Source organism: Lagenorhynchus albirostris, chromosome 3 (genome assembly GCF_949774975.1).
Source record: "Lagenorhynchus albirostris chromosome 3, mLagAlb1.1, whole genome shotgun sequence".
In the NCBI taxonomy this organism is placed as follows: Eukaryota; Metazoa; Chordata; class Mammalia; order Artiodactyla; family Delphinidae; genus Lagenorhynchus; species Lagenorhynchus albirostris.
This window is the reverse complement of record NC_083097.1, coordinates 136,027,959-136,055,052: the sequence shown is the minus strand read 5'-3', so window position 1 is coordinate 136,055,052 and position 27,094 is coordinate 136,027,959. Positions and strand designations below refer to the sequence as shown.

General features: G+C 42.5%; 1 protein-coding gene across 1 annotated transcript in view; it reads right to left on the bottom strand.

The window, feature by feature from the left end:
* Positions 1 to 40: 40 nt before the first annotated feature.
* Positions 41 to 27,094, bottom strand: part of ADRA1B (adrenoceptor alpha 1B) — a 59,796-nt gene continuing 32,742 nt past the window's right edge. The window contains exon 2 of the mRNA XM_060146513.1: positions 41 to 684. Coding sequence (XP_060002496.1) covers positions 77 to 684 — 608 coding nt within the window. The 3' untranslated portion in view covers positions 41 to 76. The remainder of the gene's footprint in view (positions 685 to 27,094) is intronic.

Genomic DNA, 27,094 nt, shown 5'->3' with positions numbered 1-27,094 from the left:
GCTCCCTTCCCCCCCTCCGCCCGCCCGCCCCCCACGATGATTGGCTCCCCAGGGAAAGGAAGCGGTGCGCGGGGCCCTAAAACTGCCCGGGCGCCAGGGGCATGTTGCTTTTGAAGCCGGGCTGCCCGTTGGCCACGTCGGCTGCGGCCTCGTGGCCCCCGTGGCTGGCGTCTCCGTCGGTCCCGGGGCTCTCGTGCTCCGCCAGCAGCTTGAAGGTGAAGAGCGGGCTCGAGTCGTGGCGGCCGCGGCGGCCCGGGGGCTCGGGCGCGGGCAGGCTCAGGAGGGCGCCAGGCGCCTTCCACTCCGGGAAGGCGCACAGCTCGACGGGCGGCGGCGCGCCGCGGCCCAGGTAGCCGGGGCTCGGCGAGGCCGAGGGTAGGGTCCGCTGGCTGCCGCTCAGGCAGCTGCCGCTGTCATCCAGCGAGTCCTTGCGCGACTGCGACCGCTCCAGCGAGCCGCCGCGCGTCCACGGCCGGTAGGTGTAGGCGCAGCCGCCCAAGAGGCGGCGACGGCGGCGGCGGCGGCCGCCGCGGCACTGGCACCCGAGGATGCGCACGAAGGCGCGCTTGAACTCCTTGCTGGAGCACGGGTAGATGATGGGGTTCAGGCAGCTGTTGAAGTAGCCCAGCCAGAACACCACCTTGAACACGGCGTCGGGGGGCTTCAGGGTGGAGAACAGGGAGCCTGCAGGGGGAAGGGGTGGGGTGGGTATGGGCAGAAAGACAGACAGCAGTTGGTGAGTAGTCAGACCCCTCTCTTCGATGTGATCGGCCCAAACATTGTCAACCTGTGGCATTCCTGCCTCCAGGCCTTTGCCCAGGCCAGTTCCTCTACCTGGAATACTGCCCTTTACATCTCAAAATAAATGACTCCTACATTCTTTTTTCAGGCCAATCTCCATCACTTAACCTTTGCCCATAAAATCTTTTCTGATCTAGCTAAAACAGCATTCAAACGCCCGTTATCTCTAGATTTCCTAGGGCAGTGCTTACCACTTTCTACTCAAATGATAATAATAATCACCCACAATGGTACAGCTCTTGGGTCTGAGGCACTGTACTGGCGCTTTACCTGTATTATTTTATCCTTCACAAAATGCCATGAAGTATTTCCATGGCAAATATGAGATGTATTAAAGACCTAAAGGTGAAAGGTAAACCTTTATAAGGTAAAAGAAGACAAGGTAAAGGATGATCTTATTGATGGAGAGGTGAAGAAAAACAGCTTAACACTTCAAAAAGATAAACTATGGGGCAAGAATGGGAGAAGATTATTTACAATGTCTAAGACAGTCAAGGGATTGATATTTAGAATATATAAGGACTCCTGAAAGTCAACAAGAAAAAGACAGCATTCCTAGTAGATAGTGGGCAAAGAAAAGGAACAGGCAATTTACAAAATAGGAAACCCGAGGTCTAATGAGCATATGCCAAGATGCTCAAACTATTAGGCGGTCAAATAAAGTGAAAACCACAGAGTGATAGAACATCTGTTAGGTTGGCAAAAATTAGAAAACTCGATAGTGCCAAGTACAGACAAGGGTGTGGAGACATGGGAAGTCTCCTGCTGGTGGAGGCAGAGGCTGTGAAGACCTTCTGATCCCATTAGGAATATAGATACCTCCTGACCCAGCAATTCTGCTCCAGGGCAGAGCTCTCAAAGAATTTTCACACAGGTCCATCGGGGGCCATGTACGACTATGCTCAGGGTGGTGTTTATGGTGACAGAGAGTTGGAAAACACCTGGGTGCCCCTCACTGGGAATTATGGAAAGGTAGAGTGGAGTACACGCATAGCACAGCAATTATGCAGTACTTAGAAGTCCTGGATGACATATCCAAAAAGCAATATGGAAAGATCTTAAATACATTGTTCTTTGTGAAAAAAGTAGGAAACAATGAGATTTATAGCATAATATCTTTTGTTATAAGATACAACCAACCACACACATTTTCAAAAACATTTTCAAGTTAAAAAATATTATACATATCAAATACAAAATGGGTGCCTAAGGGTGAGGCAGAGGGAAAGGGGAATAAGGGATGGGAATAAAAGGAAATAAATCAATAAAGTAAGAGAGAGGCCTGGCTTAGATCCATGACAATGAGGTGCTATGAATTGGGAAACATGATTAACGCATCCCTGTGAATTTGAAGTCCCAAAGCATTTAATGGCAATATTAAGTTAAAAACAATTCCATTTTAAATGCAAGGCAGTTGAGACTTGGAGAGGTTAGATGACTTGCCCCAGGCCACACAGCATGTTTGTAATATAGCTGGGATTTAAACTCAATTCTGTTTGAATATGAAACGTGATTTTTTGTTTTTCTGTTTTTAATGCTATTAATCATACCCTCTGTGGAAAAATGAGAAACTATTAAAAAGCAAAAAGGAAAGAAAAAATATTTTAAAAGCACACATACCCATGATGCAGAGACATCACATTTTGGTACATAAACTTTCAGATTTTTTTCCTGTTGTATATATGTATGTAAATGCTTTAAAAAATGCAAATATACTTTACAGAACATTTCGTAACTTCAAACCGTGTCCCTAAGCCAGCCACTCCACCTGCAGTACAGTGACTTTTGTATTCCTGTCTTATCTCCTCTGTTACACTGTGAGCTTCCTGAGGGCCTGGTCTTTGGGATCACCTTTGAATCCATTTGTTAAAGGAAGAACATCTGAATGGGAGAAATCTTAGCAAATCATGAAGTCCAACCTCCTCGCTTGGCAGATGGAGACACCGAGACCCAGAAAGTGGCTGAAGATCCCACAGTTGTGGCATAGATGCCACAAGAATCCCTATTTTGTATTGCCCTTGAGTTTCCCCCCTGTAGCACTTGCCCTTCTTGATTATTTGAGCTTCGGCTTGTTGTTACAGGGAGCCTCCAACTTCTCTGCTTGGCAATGCAGGGGTGGTGGCTGGGGGGAGATGGCCAGAGTTCCTGGTGCGGGGTTAAACCAAAGAGGGGTTAACTTGAAAAGAAGGTTATCCATAATCCGGGTAAGTGCTAACTATACATATAAGTATGCTGACTCTTCTCAACTGTGGGTTAGCTCTAGGTGGGAACCAGTGAGGGCGCCACCTCGTGGTCTGATTTGTGACAAGGCTTGCACCATTAGGTTTTTGTCCCACTGTCCCAGATTCTCCTTTGGAATAAGACACTGGACAGAAGGCCCCAGTGGAAATGCAAATATGACGTGTGAACACCTAGTACCCATGATGGGGTGAGTTGTTTCTGTCCAGGGGGATGGTCTTGTTTCTGTCACTGAGTCTAAAGGGCATAGTTAAACTGGTCTTGACAAAAATGGGAAACTGGAGAATAAATTTGGGGAAGTGGAGAGAGGGAGGTAACACTTGGAAACCTTGTGAATTGCCCTGGATGGTAAATGCTGGTGAGCGTGTGCACAGGTAGGCACACCACCCATGAGGACATGTTAAGGCCTGGGATAGAGGCTGGGGAGGCACAGACAGCTGTGGCAAAGGTGGGCAGGATCCAGAGCAGGAAAGCATACTTGCTGAAGACAAACTTGTAACTCTGCTTGCCAATCCTGTTGAAGATGTTAGTAAAATGGTCAATAAATGGCTTAACAGGTGTGTATCCTGAGGGACCAGCTTTTAAAGGATACACAAATAACAATAGTGCTAATAGCTAATATCAGAACCGTCAATCACATTGTGTGTGCTCTTGTACACATCTTACACTAAATCCTTTACACCATTTGCCCATTTAATGATCACAGTAATCCCTAGATGAAGGGACTATAGTTGGTCCTATTTTTTTTTTAAATATTGACATATGTCGTGAATTTTTAAATTTATTTATTTATTTATTTATGGCTGTGTCGGGTCTTCGTTTCTGTGCGAGGGCTTTCTCTGGTTGTGGCAAGCGGGGGCCACTCTTCATCGCGGTGCGCAGGCCTCTCACTATTGCGGCCTCTCTTGTTGCGGAGCACAGGCTCCAGACGCGCAGGCTCAGTAATTGTGGCTCATGGGCCCAGTTGCTCCGTGGCATGTGGGATCTTCCCAGACCAGGGCTCGAACCCGTGTCCCCTGCATCAGCAGGCAGATTCTCAACCACTGTGTCACCAGGGAAGCCCCCAGTTGGTCCTATTTTATGGATCAGGACACCAGCATATAAGAGTCGTAGCTTTTTACACTTTTATACATTCATTCATTCATTTGTTCATTCATTCATTCCACAAATATGGAGCTCTGCTAAGTGCCAGGCATGAGGCCAACCTGTGGGGATACAGACAAACAGGGGCGTGGGCTCTGCCCTGTGGCAGTCCACAGGCTTGTGGGAAGGCTGATGCATTCACAGTTCATTGCCACAGAACACACATGGCTTTATGATAGGGGCATAAATATCATTCTGTACCCCTGTGCCACGTGGCATTTCTTTCTAGGTTCTTCTTCACCTCCATCACAACGGAAGCACCTTGTCAGGGATAAAGACAGTCTGGATCTTTGTCTTTATTTTCTTACAAAGCACTCTCCAAGGACCATGGGGCTGAGATGTGCTCAGCCAAAGGGAAGGGGGTGATGCTGACTTTTCTCATGGCATTTACTTACAGCCACAATTTGAGTTTGGGCTCCCCGAGTTACTTGTTCCTCTGAGAAGAAGGTCATTCTTTGCCTTCAGCCGCTTTAGGCAATGTGGCCTGGTGACTTGAGCTCAGAGTTTGGGATCACAGAGGCCTGGTTTTGCATCCTTTTGGTGTATTGGCTGTTTGACTTTTGAAAAGTTAATTGGCTCTCTCAGGCTAAATTTTCTTATCCATAAATTGGGGATAACATCTGCTTCATAGGGTTATTCTGAATACATGAAAATATCCATGTAAACATATGTGACACAGGGTCTGGCACCTTGAAAATTCATAAATGGTGGCCATTTTCCAAATATACTGTATATCCTGGCCCATTCACTGCCCTCTTCCAGGAACTCTGCTCTGATTAACCCTACCCGACTCAGACTGAATTCTTCATTCTGTACCCCACAGAACATATACAATCAGACCTTATTCTGTTATTTTATTGTTTGTCTGTTAATCAAGCCATCTCAGGGCTGGCTGAGTCCTTGTTTACCACCCAGACTGTAAATTCCTTCTGGGCAGAAACCATGTCTTTATTTCTTTCTTTTCCTTTCCAGATTTGTATATTTTTATTACAAAAGTGACACAATGGAGAATGAATAGGGGGAGCACAGAGAATTTTTAGGGGAGTGAAACTACTCGGTATGATGCTATATTGGTGGATATATGTCATTATACCTTTGTCAAAACCCATAAAATGTACAATACCAAGAGTGATCCCTAATGTAAACTGTGGACTTTCGGTGATTATATGTCAGTATGGGTTCATCACAGTACCTTCCTGTCAATTTGAATGTGAACCTAAAACTGCTCTAAAAAATAAAGTCTATTGGGCTTCCCTGGTGGCGCAGTGGTTGAGAGTCCGCCTGCCGATGCAGGGGACATGGGTTCGTGCCCCAGTCCGGGAAGATCTCACATGCCGCGGAGCGGCTAGGCCCGTGAGCCATGGCTGCTGGGCCTGCGCGTCCGGAGCCTGTGCTCTGCAACGGGAGAGGCCATAACAGTGAGAGGCTCACGTACCGTAAAAAACTAAAAAAATAAAAAACAATAAAGTCTATTAAAAAAAAACCTCACTGACCCTTAAAAAACTAAAAATAGAGTTACCTTATGATCCAGCAATCCCACTCCTGGACATATATCCAGAAAAGATGAAAACTATAATTCAAAAAGATACATGCACTCCAATGTTCATAGCGGCACTATTTATAATAGCCAAGACATGGAAGCAACTAAGTGTCCATCAACAGATGAATGGATAAAGAAAATGTGGTGTGTGTGTACACACACACACACACACACACACACACACACACACACACACTGGAATATTACTCAGCCATAAAACAAAATGAATGCCATTTGCAGCAATATGGATGGACCTAGAGATTATCACACTAAGTCAGTCAGAAAGAGAAAGACAAATACCATGTGGTATCACTTATATGTGGAATCTAAAATGTGGCACAAATGAACTTATTTACAAAACAAAAACAGACTCACAGACATAGAAAACAAACTTATGGTTACCAAAGGGGAAGTGGGGGAGGGATAAATTGGGAGTAGGGGATTAACAGATGCATACCACCATATATAAAATAGATAAACAATAAGGATTTACTATATAGCACAGGAAAGTATATTCAATATCTTGTAATAAACTATAATGGAATAGAATTGAAAAAAAGAATATATATATATCCGAATCACTTTGTTGTACACCTGAAACACAATATTGTAAATCAACTATACTTCAACTAAAAAACCCCTCACTTACACCTGCTAAATTAAAAAATTACACATTACAAAAAATCTATATAATATAGAGTGAAAATCCTTTCTTCATTTAAGTGGACAGGACCAGAGTTAACAGTTTTGTTTTTATCCTTTCAGATGGATCTTTTTTAATGGGATCATACACATACCTTTCCCCAAATTTCTTTCTTCACTTAGAATACATAAAAGATATTTCCCCATGTCACAGCATTACATCCTGTCCTCTGGATATATAGTAGTTCACTAAACTCTTTCCTGATGATAGTCAGGTAGGTGATTTCCAATTTTTGGCTATTACAAACTGCAGTAATGACAAGCCTCATGCATTTTGCTTTTTGCACGTTTGAGTGTTTCTGCAGGCTAACCTCCTTCACGAGCAATCACTGGGTCAATTCCACATTTAAGTCCCGACAGCTAGCCAAATTGCCTTCTGAACTGGTCGTACCAATTTACCCTCCTCCCATCAACTGTGTATGAATGTGATATTTTCCCTACACCTCCACAACTCTGGGTGCGGTCAGTTCTTAATCCTCATGTGTTTGGAAGCTGAATAATGACCTCACCTACCCTCTTGTTCCATTTGCATTCTGCTTTGCTTCGTCCTCCTGCAGACCCCAGCATGACTCTCGCACCCTGAGCAAGCCCTCAGTGACTTCTGACAACGACTGCCCTTTTCTCGTTAGATTCCGATTCCTGGGACAGAATCCTGGTTCTCTCACCAGACACATGACCCTGGGCAAGTTTCATACTATACCTAAGCTTCAGTTTCCTCATCAGTAAAATGGAGCTAATAAGAATACCACCTTCCCTGGGTTGTTGTGAGGATTAAACATGGTGAAACATGTAAAGTTCTTACTAGCTTGTTGGGTACCAGGTTCCTGCCACCTCAATCAACTCTGCATTAATGCTTATTAACCAAATAATAATTATTCCTGTAAACCACTCATTGGGCTGGAAATCTAATTACAGGAAACCTGTTTGATAACTTGATGTATCATTTTGGGTAAGTTGCTTTCCCTTTCCGGGCCTCAGTTTCCCTCCTTTAAAAAAATGTATTTTTTTATTTTACTGAACTAGAGTTGACGGACGATATTATGTTAGTTTCAGGTGCACTACATAATAATTTGACATGGTTTCCCTCCTTTAGTTGAGTGGTTTGATCTGAGTCCTGTCCAGCCTTAACATTCAGAGTCTCCACGAGGCCAGAGCTAGAAGCCCTGCCCATCTCCAGACCCACCACAGAGGGGCAGTGCGGGTCAGGGACTGGACTGCCAGCTGCCTTGGATTCCACACATATGTTGGACCCTTCCCTCCTCCCTCACCTGCCAGCAGCACAGCAGCCACGTGGATTAGTGGCCCTGTTTGCTATGCCAGCCTGCCCTGGGGGGAGCCAAGAAGCCCTCGTTAATTAGGGAAGGTGCCGAGGCCCTTGGGGCGTGAAAGCGGATTGGTGACAGGGATCTTTTTCTCTGGGCACCCAAACAGACCTTTGGGGGCCAATGAAGCTGCCAGGAGAGGAAGCAAATACCAATGGGAAATGTGGGTTCCTGGAAGCCTGCTCTCTCTGCTGGAAGCCAGGGCTATGCCTGCTCTTTGCCAGGGCCACTAACTTGCAGTGCATGTCCTTGAGCCTGTCTCCACTTCTCTTACTCATGAAATGGTCCCACGCTCTTTGCCCTGTGTCTTAGCATCATGGCTTGGCAGGACTCCGAAACCTTCTTCCTTAACAGAAGGTCAGTCAGGGTGAGTAACTTGCTCAAGGTCACTCAGCTGGTGAATGGCAGAACGATGGCCAGAACCTGTTCAAATGTCCTTCAATTGATCCAACAGAGATTTATCGAGACAATGGAGTCCAGTGGTTAAGGACCTGTTCAGACATCACAGGCAGGTACAGCTGGGTTCAAGTGCTGACCCTGACTTCCCAGATGAGTGAACTTGGGGAAACTACTGGAGCTCTGTTTCCCAGAAAGTGGGGATGGTGATAATTCTTTTCTGCATGGATGAGTTGAGCTTAGGCTTGGTAAGTGCCTGGCATGTTGAAAGCATGCAAAGCTGTACTCAAAGTACAGTTTGACTGCTTCAAACACAACTACTGTTACTATTGCCAACACTGCTATCACTGCCAGTACTACTGCCAAGAAGATGAGGAAGGTGGCAAACAGGATTAGATCTCCCGTGCAGACCAGGCCTCGGAACTCTCACCCTGTTGCTCTTTCCAATACAGGCCCAGGAACGGGACTCCAGGTAGTTCTGGAACTTGATGAAATTGTACGTGATGTTCATGCATTTTTCTGGCGGAGAATCCATAGCTGTCATCATGGGCTTGGGTCAGCAAACCTGAAAGGGTTAAGTCTCAAGTCTAGGCTAGACCCATCTCAAGTCTAGGGCTTCCTAAGCATCAGTCATTCTACCACCCGGACCACCCGTTACTTAATGCTTTTCTTTAAATCAACTCACTTTTGGTATCTAAGCTAAATTTTTTTTAAAAAAGGAAGATTTTTATCATCATTTAAAAACGTGCATCATTTGCTATAAACAGAATGCAATGGTAGAGAAAAATAAGATGAAAACTAAACAATATTAGTACCTCTGGATGCCTCCATACAGTAGTGGGTCTGAGCCTGCTCCCTTTTTCAGAAAGGGAGATTAGCTGGGGTTGAGGGGTGTTGAAGACTTGCTGGCCCTAAACTGAGAGGAATTCATTCCTCTTTGAGGATCCAAAGGATTGAAAGAGAAGTGAACAGGGAATATTTTCTCACTGGAGAACACAGCCCCTGGCACACAGTAGTGCTAAATAAATATCTGTTCACCGACCGACCGATTGAATACGTGACTCAGAGTTTTTTGTGCCATCTCTAGCTGTCACTTAAGCTATCTTGCACATCACTCAGATCTGTAGTCATTTTGAGTAGCATTATGGGTGCAGCCCTGGGAAACCACTTGCGGGAGGCCACATGGCTCCACTCGGTTGCCTCTTGCTAGCCTCTTACTGAGGGTTTTTAAACAGGTCAAATGAGACAACACCTCTGAAAGGGCTTGGAGGGGTTGAAAGCTGCACACCTGGATGGGGTGAGCCGGAGGCAGAACTTGAGAGCGGAGGGATGAGGCAGCAAGCAGATGGTGCAGTGAGCCCACTAACATCACTTGGGCTTTGCATGCCTGAGGGCGACTTAGAGGCATGGTGAAGTGCAAGGATCAAAAGCTAAAGTGGGGACTTCCCTGGTGGCGCAGTGGTGAAGAATCTGCCTGTCAATGCAGGGGACACAGGATTGCGCCCTGGTCCCAGAAGATCCCACGTGCCGCGGAGCAACTGAGCCTGTGCGCCACCACTACTGAGCCTGAGCCCTAGAGCCCACGAACCACAACTATTGAAGCCCGTGCTCTGCAACGAGAAGCCACCGCAATGAGAAGCCCGCACACCACAAGGAAGAGTAGCCCCCGCTCACCACAACTAGAGAAAGCCCGCACACAGCAATGAAGACCCAACGCAGCCAAAAACAAATAAATAAAATAAATATATTTTTGAAAAAAAGCTAAAGCGGAGCAGGACCAGCACAAGGAGAGGGACTTCTTGGCTGGACCATGGTCCCAATGGGTCACCTTAAGGTGCTATTTAACAGATCTGAACAGTGAACCTCCCTCCACTCTTCAAAACCCCAAGGTTTGTTTGTGGAGTAGTAGCTACTATTTAACAAGCTCTTATCCTGTGTCAGCCACTGGCCAAATGCCTAAACATCTTTACGCCCATTACTCCTTCAACCTGTCTGTTCCCAAGGCAGCGCAGCATGACTGCGCCTGGCACGGCTCTAGGGGGCGCCATTTCGCACTGCAGTCTATAGCGTTCCTGGTGACGGGGTCCAACCTGCCGCGCCCGCTGGAGGCCACAACTATTACACTTGGGGGAATGGAAGGCAAGTTGCTCCAGGTCACAGACCTAGTGGGGGATAGAGTTTGAATATGAATCCAGGAAGCCCTAACAGAAGCTGTCAATCAGTTCCAATACAGTTCATGGGGAAACAAAATACACATGTTGGTGTGTATAAAGGACAGGAAAAATATACATGAAAGGAGACATCAACCATGTATATCTTTGGGTGGTGAAATTATGCATGAATTTTCCCTCTCTGGGCTTTTTGGTGTTTTCCAACATTTTCTCCATAAACACGAATTAGTTTTGTAATTGGGAAAAATCCAATGAATATTATTAAAAAAAATGAAAAATGAATCAAAAGATACTGTGTTTATGGGGTCCTAGTTATATGTCAGCCAACTATCTTATGTTCTATTTCATTTAATCCCCCTGACAGTTCTATGAGCAAAGTGGGATTATCCCTACTTTACAGATGAAGAAATGGACCTGCAGCTAGAAGGCAACACTTGCGCAAGGTCCTCCACAGGTAAGAGAGAGAGAGAGGTTGGAAATGAGATTTTTTGTTGTTAAGCCCAGCAGCCTCCTCTGTTAGTTCCTGATGTGCCTGTCGGTTCCCTGATGTGCCTTATCCTCTTACTATAGGGCTCTTTAATATTCCTTCATTAAATACCGGTTGAAGGAATGACCAGTGGGTGGGCTTGGAGACTGCAGCAAGGCATAGAGGGATGTAAAGCATCATTTATCTGGTCCCCCCAGGGCTGGGTGGTTTGTAACATCCCTCTGAGCTCTGACATTCTGGGTCTGTAGGATTATAAATTTGATTTGACTTATTTCACAGTCAGCATCACACAAGCAGACATCTCAAGGGAGCCAGTGGGTGGTGAAACCATTTCGATCAGCTTGTAAATAGAGTGGAGCTCCCTTTCAATGTGGCTGTTATTAGGAGCACTTGGCTACACCTTTAGCCAAGCCAAGTCTCCCCAGTGGAAACAGTCTGGTCCAAAAAAAATTCAAAAATTGAAAACACTAGTTGCTAATTCTTTCAGCACTGGCTTTGTGAAGGAAGTTTCCTTGGATTTGGAAATTCCCTTCGAGGTTTTTCCATTTTCATTTGCTGCTTAACCCTGGAATGAGATCACAAAATTGTCTAACAAATACAATATCCTTGGGGCCAAAGAGACACATGTTAAGATTTATAGCAAATACTGAAAACAATAATCATCACCAGAGCTACCATTTATAATGAACTAGGAACCAGTTATTAGGTACTATGTTTATAAACATTCTCTCATACAGTCCTTCCAGAACCTTGCTATTAATATATCTCATTTTACGGATGAGAAAACTGACGTTTAAGACATTAATGAAGTCACATGTCTAGTAAGTGGTAGAGTTAGGATTAAAGTCTAACTCTGAAGTCTACTCACTGGTTCTTATTCATTGTTTAATAATAAGAAAAAGAAGCTACTATTCACTTCCTTAAGTACCAGGCAATTTCTCCCTCAACTGGGAACAATCTTTCTCTTCACCAAGTTGTCATAGTATTTTATCTGAGGCTAAAATATGGCATTTATTACTTTCTATATTGAATTACAGTTGCTTAGGGCTATGCCACATCTCCTCAGATTAGACTGTGAGCTTCTAGAAAAAAGAGTTCATGTCTGATTCTTCTCTTTCTGCTCAGGGCCTAGCACAGTGCCTGACACAGGACAGGCACTCAGCCAACATGTGTTACAAGAATAATATTAGTAATAAAAATGACAAAACCAAAAATACGTTAGCCTCTGGCTACTCAAAGTGAGGTTCATGGGTAAACAGCATCAAAATCACTGGAGTGCTTGTTAGAAATGCAGAATCTCAGTGATCCAGTGAATCAGAAGCTGCTTTTCAACAAGATCCTGAGGTGAGAAGCATTGCCTTAGTCCACATTATAATTTTACTGTAAAAATTGTTTTCCTGGGTGTCTTGGGCTTCATGATGGGCAACGGCTGAGTTCAGAACCACCTCACCATGGGATTGACTTGCTTGTCCCAAACCCTCCAGTGGCTCCTGTAGGTTATAGGATAAAGTTCAAACTGCTTCGGCTGGAATTGAAGACCTGCTCAACTTGGCTGCAACGGACTGATTCTTCACAACACGAGTTGACCTTTCCGGCTCCTTTCCCTGTATCTACTCTGTCCACTGGTCTGAGATGCCCATTCCTTTCCCCTCCTCCTCTCCATCCCTTCCAGGCCTGGCTCAGATTCCTCCTTGTCATAACCACAGCCCATGATGCAGAGCTTCCTGTGAAGTGTGAAAGCAGAAGGAAGGAGTGAGCAGGCTGTGAAGACCTGCTCAGATCCAGGTAACTCGACACACCTTAGCTAATTTCACTCCCACAATAAGGCATGAGGGAGAACTGGGTTCTGTAATTCTCAGTTTTCAATTTACAGATGAGGAAATAAAGTCTTCAAGTGTATGGAACTCACCCGATGTTACACAGCTATTAAATGGTAGAGCTGGTATTCAAACCCAAATCTGCCTGGTCTCAAAGCTGGGCAGTTTTCACAACAGATGATACTGCCTCTCAACTCTTAGAATAGTTCTGGTTGGGGGAAGGCTAGAATTATTTACTTCTTATTTATAATGGTCTTCCTATATATTTTATATGGTCATTAAAACACAGAAGCCAAGAATTTTGTGGCACTCTACCTCGATGGTTCTTAACCTGAAAATGCTGGTTATGCAAATAATTTAGCATCATAAAATTTCAGGGGCTCACAGACTCACTGAATCCCATCCATGGGTACCCAGGAGGTGCACAGTCACCAGATTAAGAGTCTTCTGCTATTCTCTCCACAGAATTCTATCACAACAGCTGTTGAACTTATTTATTTAAGAGTCTGTCTCCCTTGTTTACAAGCTCCTCAAGGCCAGGGTCAACCTTACTTTTCCTGTTTCTCTAGCACCAAACACAGAGCTTGGGTTATAGTGAATGTGTAAAACTATTTGTTGAGCACATAACCTCCTCTTCATGTGCCTGGCTCAGTATCTGGTTCATAGTAGGTGCTAGGTAAATGGTTGTGGAGTGATTCTCTTGCTTATAATGTGCTTCCTTCCTCTTCTTTATTTAAATGGTAACCACAGGCCAATGCCCAGTCTGTTTTCATCTTCTTCCTGAAGTCTTTCCTGACTGCTCCAGGCTTCTTCGCCTATATTTCCCATCAAAACAAAGGCCATACCACATGGATTCATATGGAATGTCATTCTTAAGAGATGCGCCACTTGTCTCTTTAGGCAGCATCAAAGCTCTTTGAAGACGGAGTCTGTGTTCTGTACTTCTAGCACAGGACTGGGCATGGGGTCCGTGCCATCAGTTGCCTGCTGGTTACTTGATGGACCCATTCCAACTTCAAAGAGGGAAGCGACCTCTTGGCTTAGGCCCAGAGTTGGGAGCAGATGGGATGGAGGAGTTTCTGCAGCACTTAAGGGTCTATCTTTGATGCCAAACTGAGTGTGTTCCATGCTTTGACCCCAATGGCAATTTCCCCATAGAACCCTTTTAAAACTGAGTGTTGGGGGGAACATATGTGAAGGAAGCGATACAACTTTATGAAGGGGCATAAAAAGAAGACATGTATAAATGGAGAGACATAGCTTGCTTTAGTATAGAAAGCCTCCAAGAAAACTTCAGTTCTCCCCAAATTCATCTGGAAATTCAAGATAATCTCATTAAAATACCACCAGGTTTTTTTCGGGGGGGGGTGGTAGACAGGGGAACCTAAATGATCCCAAACTAAATATATGGAAGAATATAGATTATAGAAGAATAACCATGAAAAAATAGCCAGGTCAATTAAAATAAATAAAGAGGAATGGTGGGAGTGGTGTGGGAAGATGGGGAAACTTACCCATACGGAGAGTAAAACCTATCATAAAATCATATCATACGATAAAAGTAATTAAAAAATACCAGGGCAGGAGGTGCAAGAAAATGCAGATAGATCAATGAAATTATACAGTTTATAAACAGAACCAAATATCCATGAGAATTTTATATGCCATTTCAATGCCTGTGGGGAAAAAACAGATTATTCTCTAAGTGGTGTTAGGACAAGAGTCTCTAGCTATTTAGAAACAAATAAAGCCAGATCTCTACTTTCTTACATTAAAATAAACCCAGATGGATCTAAGATTTTAAATATTAAAAGATTATTAAGATATAAGAAGATGGAAGTGAATTTTTTTATGATTTTGAAATAGGAAGGATCTTTTTAAGCATGACAGAAGTTCAGGATCCATAAAGAAAAGTATTGCTGCGTTTGCCTAGACAATTCTATAAGGTCATAAACTTTGAAAACAAACTTATCAGAATTGAGAGAAACATCTGTAAATTAAAGGACAGTAAAAGGAATATTTCTAATACACAAAACTCTCTTTCAAATCAAGAAGACAAAGCAACTCAATAGAAAACAAAGCAAATCATATGGATGAGGAAATAACAAGAATAAGTACAATGGACAGCCAGTGAATTAATGAAAACCTCATGAAATCATTTACAAAGCAAATAATGTGAATTAAAAAGCAGCAAAATATTTCAGGTCTATTAGTTTGGCAAAAGTATGAGAAAACAGACATTTGCATGCATTCTGTGTGGGGCTACAGATTTTGGGTGGAAAACTGGTGTTATCTGATACAATTGAAATGAGCATAACTTTAGTTTTTGATGTAAGTACTCAACATCCAGGAATTTCTCCTACATAAGTACTCTTAAAAGGGAGCAAAGATAAAAGTACAGGAAACTGCAGTGATGTTCCCCCCAAATGGGAAATAACCTAAATTCCAGCCATAGGGGATTATGAAATAAACCACGTAGCATCCACGCATTGAAAAACCATACATCTATTAAAACGGTAAGCTAGGTCTACATGGAATGAGGCCCATGCCAGAGTTAAGTAGAAAAAATCAAATTTCAGGAGAGAATGTCTAATATCTGATTTTTATAAAAAATATTTTTTGTGTGTGTGCGCGTGTGTGTGTGTTCATAGAAAAAAATCTGGGTGAATGTGAAAAAAACTGTTCATAATGGTTATCTCTGGAGGATGGCTGTATGGGAAGATTTTCACTTTTTATTTAAAATTCTTTTTGCAATGAACAATCATTGCTTTTGTAATTAGAGGGAAACAGGGAGAGAGGCAGGCAGGAAAATGAGAGAGAGAGAGAAAGAGACAGAGAGAGTTGTTGAGAATATAGGGAGAAAGACCCAGCCTAGGGCTAGAAGCTGGCCGACCTTTATTCAGGGTCAGCACAGTTCTGGGCCTCGTTTCCTCATGTATGAAACGAGGGGGTTGCATTAGCTACCGGGGCTCCCTGCTTCTTGGATTGTCAGCTGTGTTCACTCCATTGCAGAGGTGGAACAGATATGAGGGGAAAAGTTACAGATATACCTGTGGCCAGAGTGTCTTTGAGCCTATAACAAAAAGGCTGTGCAATACTGGATGCTGCCCTCAGAGGGAGCAGATGAGCCTGCTGCTTGGCTGAGAAGCTCGGTACCTTGGGATGAAAGGCTCCAGAGAGAACAGGGACAGTTACTGGCTTTGGGGAATCAGGTGGTAAAACGCTGAGATTGGACCACTTACGCCATTAGGCACCATGCAACGCCTTTCATCCCTTCTCTCAGCAGCTGTCCACTGACTCCCCTGCCTTCCTCTTTCTGACTCATCCCTCTGATCTGTCCTTTGGCTGGTGGTAATCCAAACTTTTTCCTATAACCACTGGCTTGCCAGGTTCAGGTTGGGACCCCTGCACAGCTCTGCATCTCCTCTCCACTTGTCAGGCCTGGTCTGCGATGCACTCCTCCTCTGGGGGCCACACCTGGGCGTCATGCCTGCCTTGTCACCTGCAGCCCTTAGAGTGAATGATGCCAGCCTGCTGTCTCTAGGGCGTCTTGTCTTCTCACCAGAGCCCTTGCCTGCCTTTCTTTATCCCGAGGGCCAGGCACATCGCTGGTGTCATGAATATTGTATGATGAAAATGATTAGTCTTTGCCACTGCATACGTGCCGCTGTCCAGATTTTAGCAAAGCAGGGCCTTCTCCTGCTTCTCAGTCCAGGTCCACAGACGTGCCATAAAATGACGCTGAAATTGCTGCCCTTTCTCATAGCTCAAAGGCTCCTCATTGCTAGGAAATTTGCAGATGCAAGTGCCCGAGGGACAATTTACTGCTCAACTCAGAGATGGCCTATAGGACAGAGAGCTGGCTGGGCTTGCTGCAGCCATGGGAGAATGTTTTCTGAGAGTTTCCCTGAAGGGACAAGATGTAATTCAGTATTTACTGCCTATGCTGTTTATATATGTGTAGCCCAGACATCAGCTGGGGGCCTTTCCACCCCTTGAAAGCTAGGCGAGATGACTGTGAATGTCCCTTTTCCATAACCCTGGGATGTCCAAAGCCCTCCCTCAAAGTCTCTGGATTCCTGGAGTGGGGCAGGGGGAATGACTTCATTCCCACCACTCTGCTTCTTGGGCTCTATTTCCCTTGATGCCTGCTCTGCTTATACCACCTGGAAGCAGTGATTCCACAAGAGGAAAATTACCTGCACCAAGTGTTTAAGGTACTACTACTCAGTGCTGGGCTCCCTGGCCCCCTCCTTGTCCTCTCTCACCTCAGCTCCTCTCCTCGCAGATTGCTCCAAGAGTTCCAAATTCTTATTGCTTTTTTAGGCAATAATTTCTGTTCTCTCTTCTGGTAGCTTTGGCATCAGCCTTGTTGAGGGCAGCGAGGAAGAGGGGCATGGAGGTTGTGACAGGGGGAAATGGGTTTCACTTTCTACCTTCAGCTCTATTTAAGATTTTTCCTAAAGACAGTTCCTTTCCTCAAATTACTAGATTTTCAGAAAATACAATTTCTTCACCTCTTTCATGTAAATATACATGAAATATATTCTCAGTTTGATGCAGGTTTTTAGATTATTGCTTGCAGTGGGAGGTCCCCAAGCTTTGTCCCACTTTACAGAGAGTCTTTATCGAACATCCCTTAGGTACCTGGAACTGGCTGAGAATTTAATCCAGGAGATTAACATTGACTGGGGAAGCAAGGAGATTTCAACAATTATTTTATTCAGTACCTATAAGCCAGTGAGGTGAATACAATTATTATGCCCATTTTATGGATGAAAAAAACTGTGGCTTAGTGCAATTAAAGAAATTGCTCAAGATTACACAGTGGTGGAGGTAGGATTCAGTTCCAGGTCTGACCCTGGAGCAACTGATCTTTCTGCACCTCAGTGCTGATTCCCACAGACTGAGGACTTGTTATATCCCTGGAACGTTCTGTGTGAAGGCACCTAGAAGAAAACCAGGAGGTGCTGGTTACATGTTGGGATGGAGAGATAAGTGTGGGTGATAGTTTGGGAAGGAGGAGTTACTTGACTTTGCTACTTTCAGAGAACTTTCCTGCAAAAACGATTTCATCTTTGCACATTTTGAGGAGACAGGAGCTGGAAAGGCAGGGAATTGCATCCCCTTTGTGCATGAGGGTGCAACGGCAGTGGGGCAATGTGTCTCAGAGAGCTGGTGACCTCAGGATGTTTAGAGCCTGAGAGAGGAGGCCTGACTTCCTGTGCAGTGTTCTGATCACAAGGAAGGTGGAGAAGTCGTGCTGACTCTCGTGATAGTTAGAAATGGACTCAACGTTTATGATGGTGCCCAAGAAAATACAGAAGATGGTGGTGATCTGAATTTAATAACGACAACAATAAGAATAGCAGTTACCGTCTACTGGGAGCTTACAGGAGGCAAGCACTGTATCAAACTCCTAACATACATTATCTAACTCTGTACTCCAAACATTTCAATGTGGGAGGTAGAGTTACTGTCCCCATTTTACAGATGTTGAAATTGAGGCTTAGAAGTAATTTTCTCAGAGTCACAGAGATATTAAGTAGTAGAGTTTCTGCTCTCCCATCTTCTGCTATTTGGACCTGGTGAGGAAGGCCATCAAAACACCAAAGACTAAAAGGACATGTAAAAACACTGAGCAGATTCCACAAGGGAGTACAGGGTGCAGGGGGAAACAGAATAGCCATGTTTGGGTGTGAATATACTAGTTTTCAGATGACTCATGTTCCCAGCCAAATCCAGGAGGAACTGTAATTATTTAGAATTGAAAAGTCATCGTCTGCCATCTCCTGGCCTTGTGGATGTAAGTCCCAGGGACCCAAGAAGGTGGGAGGAGAATGGATGCTTAACTCACAAATCCTTCCATCATCTGTAGATGGGCAATGCCAAGAACATAAGCGAGAGGACAGGGCATAGGATGGAGAAAAATTAATAAACAGAGATCAAAAGATAGAGTTAAGCCAGACAATGAAAGGGCAGAACAGCCCCCTTTCCCATCACCACCCCTCCTCACATTTCTGACAAGGATATGGTGGTCTTGTGCAAAATGAGACCCCAAGGTGGCCATGGACGGGCAGCAAGGACAGGGCAGCTCAGCTTCCAGCCTGAGGAGCTGCCTGCATCCTCTGTGTGTGTCTCGCGGTCTGGTAGCCCTAGCCTGTCTATCCAGATGGAGCTGAATTCTCCACTGGGTCACCCAAAAGGTGACCCAGTGAATTAGCAATTCACTCCAGAGTGCTAATTCCTCTGTCCACCTCCTTCCTCTCAGGCTGGGACCAGATGTTCCACCCCCAATTCTGAAAATGCCACTGAGCCTCAATGGATCATTATTAAACACAGCCCCCAAAGCACATGCTCAGGCCAAGGAAAGTTCCCAGAAAAATCTTCCTGGCAAAGCAGCATCACAGCAGATGGATGGGCAAGGTCCTGGCCCTCATGCTCTCCTCCCCTCTTGTCTTCATCCGATGCTTCTGATAGGAGAGGGGTGGGTAGGGCTGGCGGAGGCTTGACTGATCTGGGATGAGGCTTTCCAGACCATAACGGAGCAAGATGCGAGGGGAGATCGTGAAAGACACTAGTGTGTGAAGAAGAACATTTGGCAGAGGGAGCCTTGTTCTTTGGAGGCTGCTGAAGCGCACCAATGGGGTCAGGTCCAGTGATAGCCTGTCCATCTGCTTGGAGGTCTTACTGGTTTGGTGGAGGACAGCATGACCTCAGGAGAGAGTTTTGACCGGGGTACCTCGACTCCACAGGGCAAATGAACCATTTTAGTGCCTAGGCATTTTATTCCAGCCTCTTCTGATCTGGTTCCTTACACTGCAGGATTGTTAAAAAGAACAGTCTGGTGAAACCAGCATTTGACTGGGTTCATTAGCCCTGTTTTTAGTTTTAGTTTCAGTATTGTTGATATATCAATCCTCTAGCAAGCACAGGAGTTCTTAATGGTGTCTGTGAACTCCTGAAAAATATGGGGTTATTTGATGTGCACATGTGCATTTTCTGTGTAGCTGCTTCATAGCTTCCATCAGATTCTCAAAGGGGCCCATGTACCAAAAAAAGGATAAGAACAATTGGTTTAAAGAAAATCAATGATTCAGTTGGGAATTGGTTTGCACGCATGCTCTAAAGAGCATGAATAAGCTATCAGAAGTCTGAGCTTCATTTCTCTAATGACAATACAAATTAATAGTGTCCTGTGCTGGCGATGATGCAAGTGAGTGGGCATTCATATCCTGACGGTGGGAATATTGATTGGGACATGCTTTCTGGAGGGCAATTGGACGATATGACTCAGAGACCTTACAATTTTATGTATTTAGTTATCTTGAAATTACAATTCTAAGAATTTATCTTAGTGATTAAGGGTGCTGCCTCTGGAGTCATTACCTATGTCACTGTGGGCAAATTACTCAACCTCTCTACTCCTCAGTTTCCTCACCTGTAAAACAGAGGTAATATTACTTATTCATAGGACTCCTGGGAGGGTTAAATTAGATAATACGAATGAGGTACCACCTCATACCGGTCAGAATGGCCATCATTAAAAAGTCTACAAATAATCTAGAAACAATAAATGCTGGAGAGGGTGTGGAGAAAAGGGAACACTCTTGCACTGCTGGTGGGAATGTGAATTGGTACAGCCACTATGAAGAACAGTACAGAGGTTCCTTAAAAAACTAAAAATAGAACTACCATATGACCCAGCAATCCCACTACTGGGCATATACCCTGAGAAAACGATAATTCAAAAAGAGTCATGTACCAAAATGTTCATTGCAGCTCTATTTACAATAGCCCAGAGATGGAAACAACCTAAGTGTCCATCATCCGATGAATGGATAAAGAAGATGTGGCACATATATATATATAATGGAATATTACTCAGCCATAAAAAGAAACGAAATTGAGCTATTTGTAATGAGGTGGATAGACCTAGAGTTTGTCATACAGACTGAAGTAAGTCAGAAAGAGAAAGACAAATACCGTATGCTAACACATGTATATGGAATTTAAGAAAAAAAATGTCATGAAGAAACTAGGGGTAAGACAGGAATAAAGACACAGACCTACTAGAGAACGGACTTGAGGATATGGGCAGCGGGAAGGGTAAGCTGTGACAAAGTGAGAGAGAGGCATGGACATATATACACTACCAAACGTAAGGTAGATAGCTAGTGGGAAGCAGCCGCATAGCACAGGGAGATCAGCTCGGTGCTTTGTGACCGCCTGGAGGGGTGGGATAGGGAGGGTGGGAGGGAGGGAGACGCAAGAGGGAAGAGATATGGGAACATACGTATATGTATAACTGATTCACTTTGTTATGAAGCAGAAACTAACACACCATTGTAAAGCAATTATACTCCAATAAAGATGTTAAAAGAAAAAAAGTCTACAAATAACAAATGCTGGAGAGGGTGTCAAGAAAAGGGAACCCTCCTACACTGTTGGTGGGAATGTAAGTTGGTCCAGCCACTATGAAAAACAGTATGGAGGTTCCTCAGAAAACCAAAAGTAAAATTTCCATAGGCATATACCCACTCCTGGGTATATACCTGGACAAAACTCTAATTCAAAAAGATACATGCACCCCTATGTTCAAAACAGCACTATTCACAATAGCCCAAACATGGAAACAACCAAATTGTCCATCAACCTATAAATGAATAAAGAAGATGTAGCATATATATACACAATGGAATACTACTCAGTCATAAAAAAGAATGAAATAATGCCATTTGCAGCAACATGGATGCAACTAGAGATTATCACACTAAGTGAAGTAAGTCAGAAAGAGAAAGACGAATATCATATGATATCACTTACATATGGAATCTAAAACAGGGCACAAATGAGCCTATCTACAAAACAGAAACAGACTCACAGAGAGAGATCAGACTTGTGGTTGCCAAGGGGGAGGGAAAGGGGGAGAGGGATGGACTGGGAGTTTGGGGTTGGTAGATGCAAACTATTACGTATAGAATGGATAAACAACAAGATCCTACTGTATAGCACAGGGAACTATATCCTGTCTCCTGGGATAAACCATAATGGAAAAGATTATAAAAAAAAGAATGTATACATATATATACATACATATATATATATATATATAACTGAGTCACTTTGCTGTACAGCAGAGACTGGTGCAACACTGTAAATCCACTATACTTGAATTAAAAAATAAATAAAAAAGATAATACATGTAAAACAGTATAGTGCTTGAGTAATAAATACGCAATAAATGTTAGTTATTATGATTTAGATACAAGGATTTTATTGCCACATTATTTATAACTAAAATTTTGAAATAATCCCAAATATCCAACATAACTGATTGGTTTAATGATCCATATATCTCAACCATTAAAGATTAAATTAGTGAATATGATTTGAAAAGTGTTCATAATATATCAAAAGACAAAGAGTAGGTTACAAAATAGTATGTACAATATCATCCCATAGAAAAATGGCTGAATAAATATGCATCAAACATTTCAGTAGTTATGTGTGAAGGATGGCTTTTTTACTACCTTCCTTTTGTTTTTCTGTATCTTCTAAACTTTTCTATAATGAGCATATATAACTTCTTGCAATAAGACAAAACAAACCCAGTAAAAGTTACTTGAATAAAAAAAGGATGACTGGAGATTGGTTCAAGATGGCGGAGTAGAAGGACGTGCTCTCACTCCCTCTTGCGAGAACACTGGAATCACAACTAACTGCTGCACAATCATTGACAGGAAGACACTGGAACTCACCAAAAAAGATATCCCACATCCAAAGATAAAGGAGAAGCCACAATGAGATGGTAGGAGGGGCTCAATCACAATAAAATCAAATCCAGTAACTGCTGGGTGGGTGACTCACAAACTGGAGAACACTTATACCACAGAAGTCCACCCAGCCTCACCCAGCCTCACCCATCAGCAGGCAAGCGGATTAAAGTTTTACTGAGCTCTGCCCACCAGAGCAACAGTCAGCTCTACCCACCACCAGTCCCTCCCATCCGGAAACTTCCACAAGCCTCTTAGATAGCCTCATCCACCAGAGGGCAGACAGCAGAAGCAAGAAGAACTACAATCCTGCAGCCTGTGGAACAAAAACCACATTCATAGAAAGATATACAAGATGCAATGGCAGAAGGCTATGTACCGGATGAAGGAACAAGATAAAACCCTAGAAAAACAACTAAATGATGTGGAGAAAGGCAACCTTCCAGAAAAAGAATTCAGAATAATGATAGAGAAGATGATCCAAGACCTCGGAAAAAGAATGGAGGCAAAGATCGAGAAGATGCAAGATATGTTTAACAAAGACCTAAAAGAATTAAAGAACAAACAGAGATGAACAATACAATAATTGAAATGAAAAATACACTAGAAGGAATCAATAGCAGAATACCTGAGGCAGAAAAACGGGTAAGTGACCTGGAAGACAAAATGGTGGAATTCACTGCTGGGGAACAGAATAAAGAAAAAAGAATGAAAAGAAATGAAGACAGCCTAAGAGACCAATGGGACAACATTAAACGCAGCAACAGTTGCATTATAGGGGTCCCAGAAGGAGAACAGAGAGAGAAAGGACCAGAGAAAATATTTGAAGAGATTATAGTCGAAAACTTCCCTAACATGGTAAAGGAAATAGCCACAAAGGTCCAGGAAGTGCAGAGAGTCCCATACAGGATAAACCCAAAGAGAAACATGCCGAGACACATAGTAATGAAATTGGCAAAAATTAAAGACAAAGAAAAATTATTGAAAGCAGCAAGGGAAAAACGACAAATAACGACAAATACAAGGGAACTCCCATAAGGTTAACAGCTAATTTCTCAGCAGAAACTCTACAAGTCAAAAGGGAGTGGCATGATATACTTAAAGTGATGAAAGGGCAGAACATACAACCAAGATTATTCTACCTGGCAAGGATCTCATTCAGATTTGATGGAGAAATCAAAAGCTTTACAGACAAGCAAAAGTTAAGAGATTTCAGCACTACCAAACCAGCTCTACAACAAATGCTAAAGGAACTTCTCTAAGTGGGAAACACAAGAGAAGAAAAGGACCTACAAAAACAAACCCATAACGATTAAGAAAATGGTAATAGGAACATACATATCAATATCACCTTAAAAGTGAATGGATTAAATGCTCCAACCAAAAGACACAGGCTTGCTGAATGGATACAAAAACAAGACCCATATATATGCTGTCTATAAGAGACCCACTACAGACCTAAGGGACACATACAGACTGAAAGTGAGGGGATGGAAAAAGATATTCCATGCAAATGGAAATCAAAAGAACGCTGGAGTAGCAACACTCATATCAGATAAAATAGACTTTAAAATAAAGAATGTTACAAGAGACAAGGAAACATTACATAATGATCAAGTGATCAATCCAATAAGATATAAGAATTATAAATATATATGCACCCAACATAGGAGCACCTCAATACATAAGACAACTGCTAACAGCTATAAAAGAGGAAATCGACAGTGACACAATAATAGTAGGGGACTTTAACATCTCACTTACATCAATGGATAGATCATCCAAAAAGAAAATTAATAAGGAAGGACAAGTTTTAAATGACAAAAGAGAACAGATAGATTTAACTGATATTTATAGGACATTCCATCCAAAAACAGCAGATTACACTTTCTTCTCAACTGCACACGGAACACTCTCCAGGATACATCACACCTTGGGTCACAAATCAAGCCTCAGTAAATTTAAGAAAACTGAAATCATATCAAGCACCTTTTCTGACCACAACGCTATGAGATTAGAAATCAATTACAGGGAAAAAAACGTAAAAAACACAAACACATGGAGGTTAAACAATACGTTACTAAATAACCAAGAGATCACTGAAGAAATCAAAGAGGAAATCAAAAAATACCCAGAGTCAAATGACAATGAAAACACGACGATCCAAAACCTATTGGATGCAGCAAAAGCAGTTCTAAGAGGGAAGTTTATAGCTATACAAGCCTACCTCAAGAAACAAGAAAAATCTCAAGTAAACAATCTAACCTTACACCTAAAGGAACTAGAGAAAGAACAAACAAAACCCAAAGTTAGCAGAAGGAAAGAAATCGTAAAGATCAGAGCAAAAATAAATGAAATAGAAACAAAGAAAACAATAGCAAAGATCAATAAAACTAAAAGCTGGTTCTTTGAAAAGATAAACAAAATTGCTAAACCATTAGCCAGACTCATCAAGGAAAAAAGGGAGAGGACTCAAATCAATAAAATTAGAAATGCAAAAGGAAAAGTTACAACAGACACTGCAGAAATACAAAGCATTCTAAGAGACTACTACAAGCAACTCTATGCCAATAAAATGGACAACCTGGAAGAAATAGACAAATTCTCAGAAAGGTATAACTTCCCAAGAGTGAACCAGGAAGAAATAGAATATATGAACAGACCAATCACAAGTAATGAAATGGAAACTGTGATTAAAAATCTTCCAGCAAACAAAAGTCCAGGACCAGATGGCTTCACAGGTGACTTCTATCAAACATTTAGAGAAAAGCTAACACCCATCCTTCTCAAACTCTTCCAAAAAATTGCACAGGAAGGAACACTCCAAAACTCATTCTATGAGGCCACCATCACCCTGATACCAAAACCAGAAAAAGATACTACAAAAAAAGAAAATTACAGACCAATGTCACTGATGAATATAGATGCAAAAATCCTCAACAAAATACTAGCAAACAGAATCCAACAACATATTAAAAGGATCATACACCATGATCAACTGGGATTTATCACAGGGATACAAGGATTCTTCAATATACACAAATCAATCAATGTGATATGCCATGTTAACAAATTGAAGAATAAAACCCATATGATCATCTCAATAGATGCAGAAAAAGCTTTTGACAAAATTCAACACCCATTTATGATAAAAACTCTCCAGAAAGTGGGCATAGAGGGAACCTACCTCAACATAATAAAGGCCATATACGACAAACCCACAGCAAACATCATTCTCAATGGTGAAAAACTGAAAGCATTTCCTCTAAGATCAGGCACAAGACAAGGATGTCCACTCTCACCACTATTATTCAACATAGTTTTGGAAGTCCTAGCCACTGCAATCAGAGAAGAAAAAGAAATACAAATTGTAAAAGAAGAAGTAAAACTGTCACTGTTTGCAGATGACATGATACTATACATAGAGAATCCTAAAGATGCCACCAGAAAAGTACTAGAGTTAATCAATGAATTTGGTAAAGTTGCAGGATACAAAATTAAGGCACAGAAATCTCTTGCATTCCTATACACTAATGATGAAAAATCTGAAAGAGAATTGAAGGGAACACTCGCATTTACCATTGCAACCAAAATAATAAAATACCTAGGAGTAAACCTACCTAGGGAGACAAAAGACCTGTACGCAGAAAACGATAAGACACTGATGTAAGAAATTAAAGATGATACCAACAGATGGAGAGACATACCATGTTCTTGGATTGGAAGAATCAATATTGTGAAAATGACTATACTACCCAAAGCAATCTACAGATTCAATGCAATCCCTATCAAATTAGCAATGGCATTTTTTACGGAACTAGAACAAAAAAATCTTAAAATCTGTATGGAGATACAAAAGACCCCGAATAGCCAAAGCAGTCTTGAGGGAAAAAAATGGAGTTGGAGGAATCAGACTCCCTGACTTCAGACTCTACTACAAAGCTACACTAATCAAGACAATATGGTACCGGCACAGAAACAGAAACATAGATCAATGGAACAAGATAGAAAGCCCAGAGATAAACCCACGCACCTATGGTCAACTAATCTATGACAAAGGAGGCAAGGATATACAATGGAGAAAAGACAGTGTCTTCAATAAGTGGTGCTGGGAAAACTGGACAGCTACATGTAAAAGAATGAAATTAGAACACTCCCTAACACCATACACAAAAATAAACTCAAAATGGATTAAAGACCTAAATTTAAGACCGGGCACTATAAAACTCTTAGAGGAAAACATAGGAAGAGCACTCTTTGACATAAATCACAGCAAGGTCTTTTTTGATCCACCTCCCAGAGTAATGGAAATAAAAACAAAGATAAACAATTGGGACCTAATGAAACTTAAAAGCATTGCACAGCAAAGAAAACCATAAACAAGATGAAAAGACAACCCTCAAAATGGGAGAAAATATTTGCAAATGCATCAACGGACAAAGGATTAATCTCCAAAATATACGAACATGCAGCTCAATGTTAAAGAAACAAACAACCCCATCCAAAAATGTGCAGAAGACCTAAATAGACATTTCTCCAAAGAAGACATACAGATGGCCAAGAAGCACATGAAAAGCTGCTCAACATCACTAATTATTAGAGAAATGCAAATCAAAACTACCATGAGGTATCACCTCACACCAGTTAGAATGGGCATCATCAGAAAATCTACAAGCAACAAATGCTGGAGAGGGTGTGGAG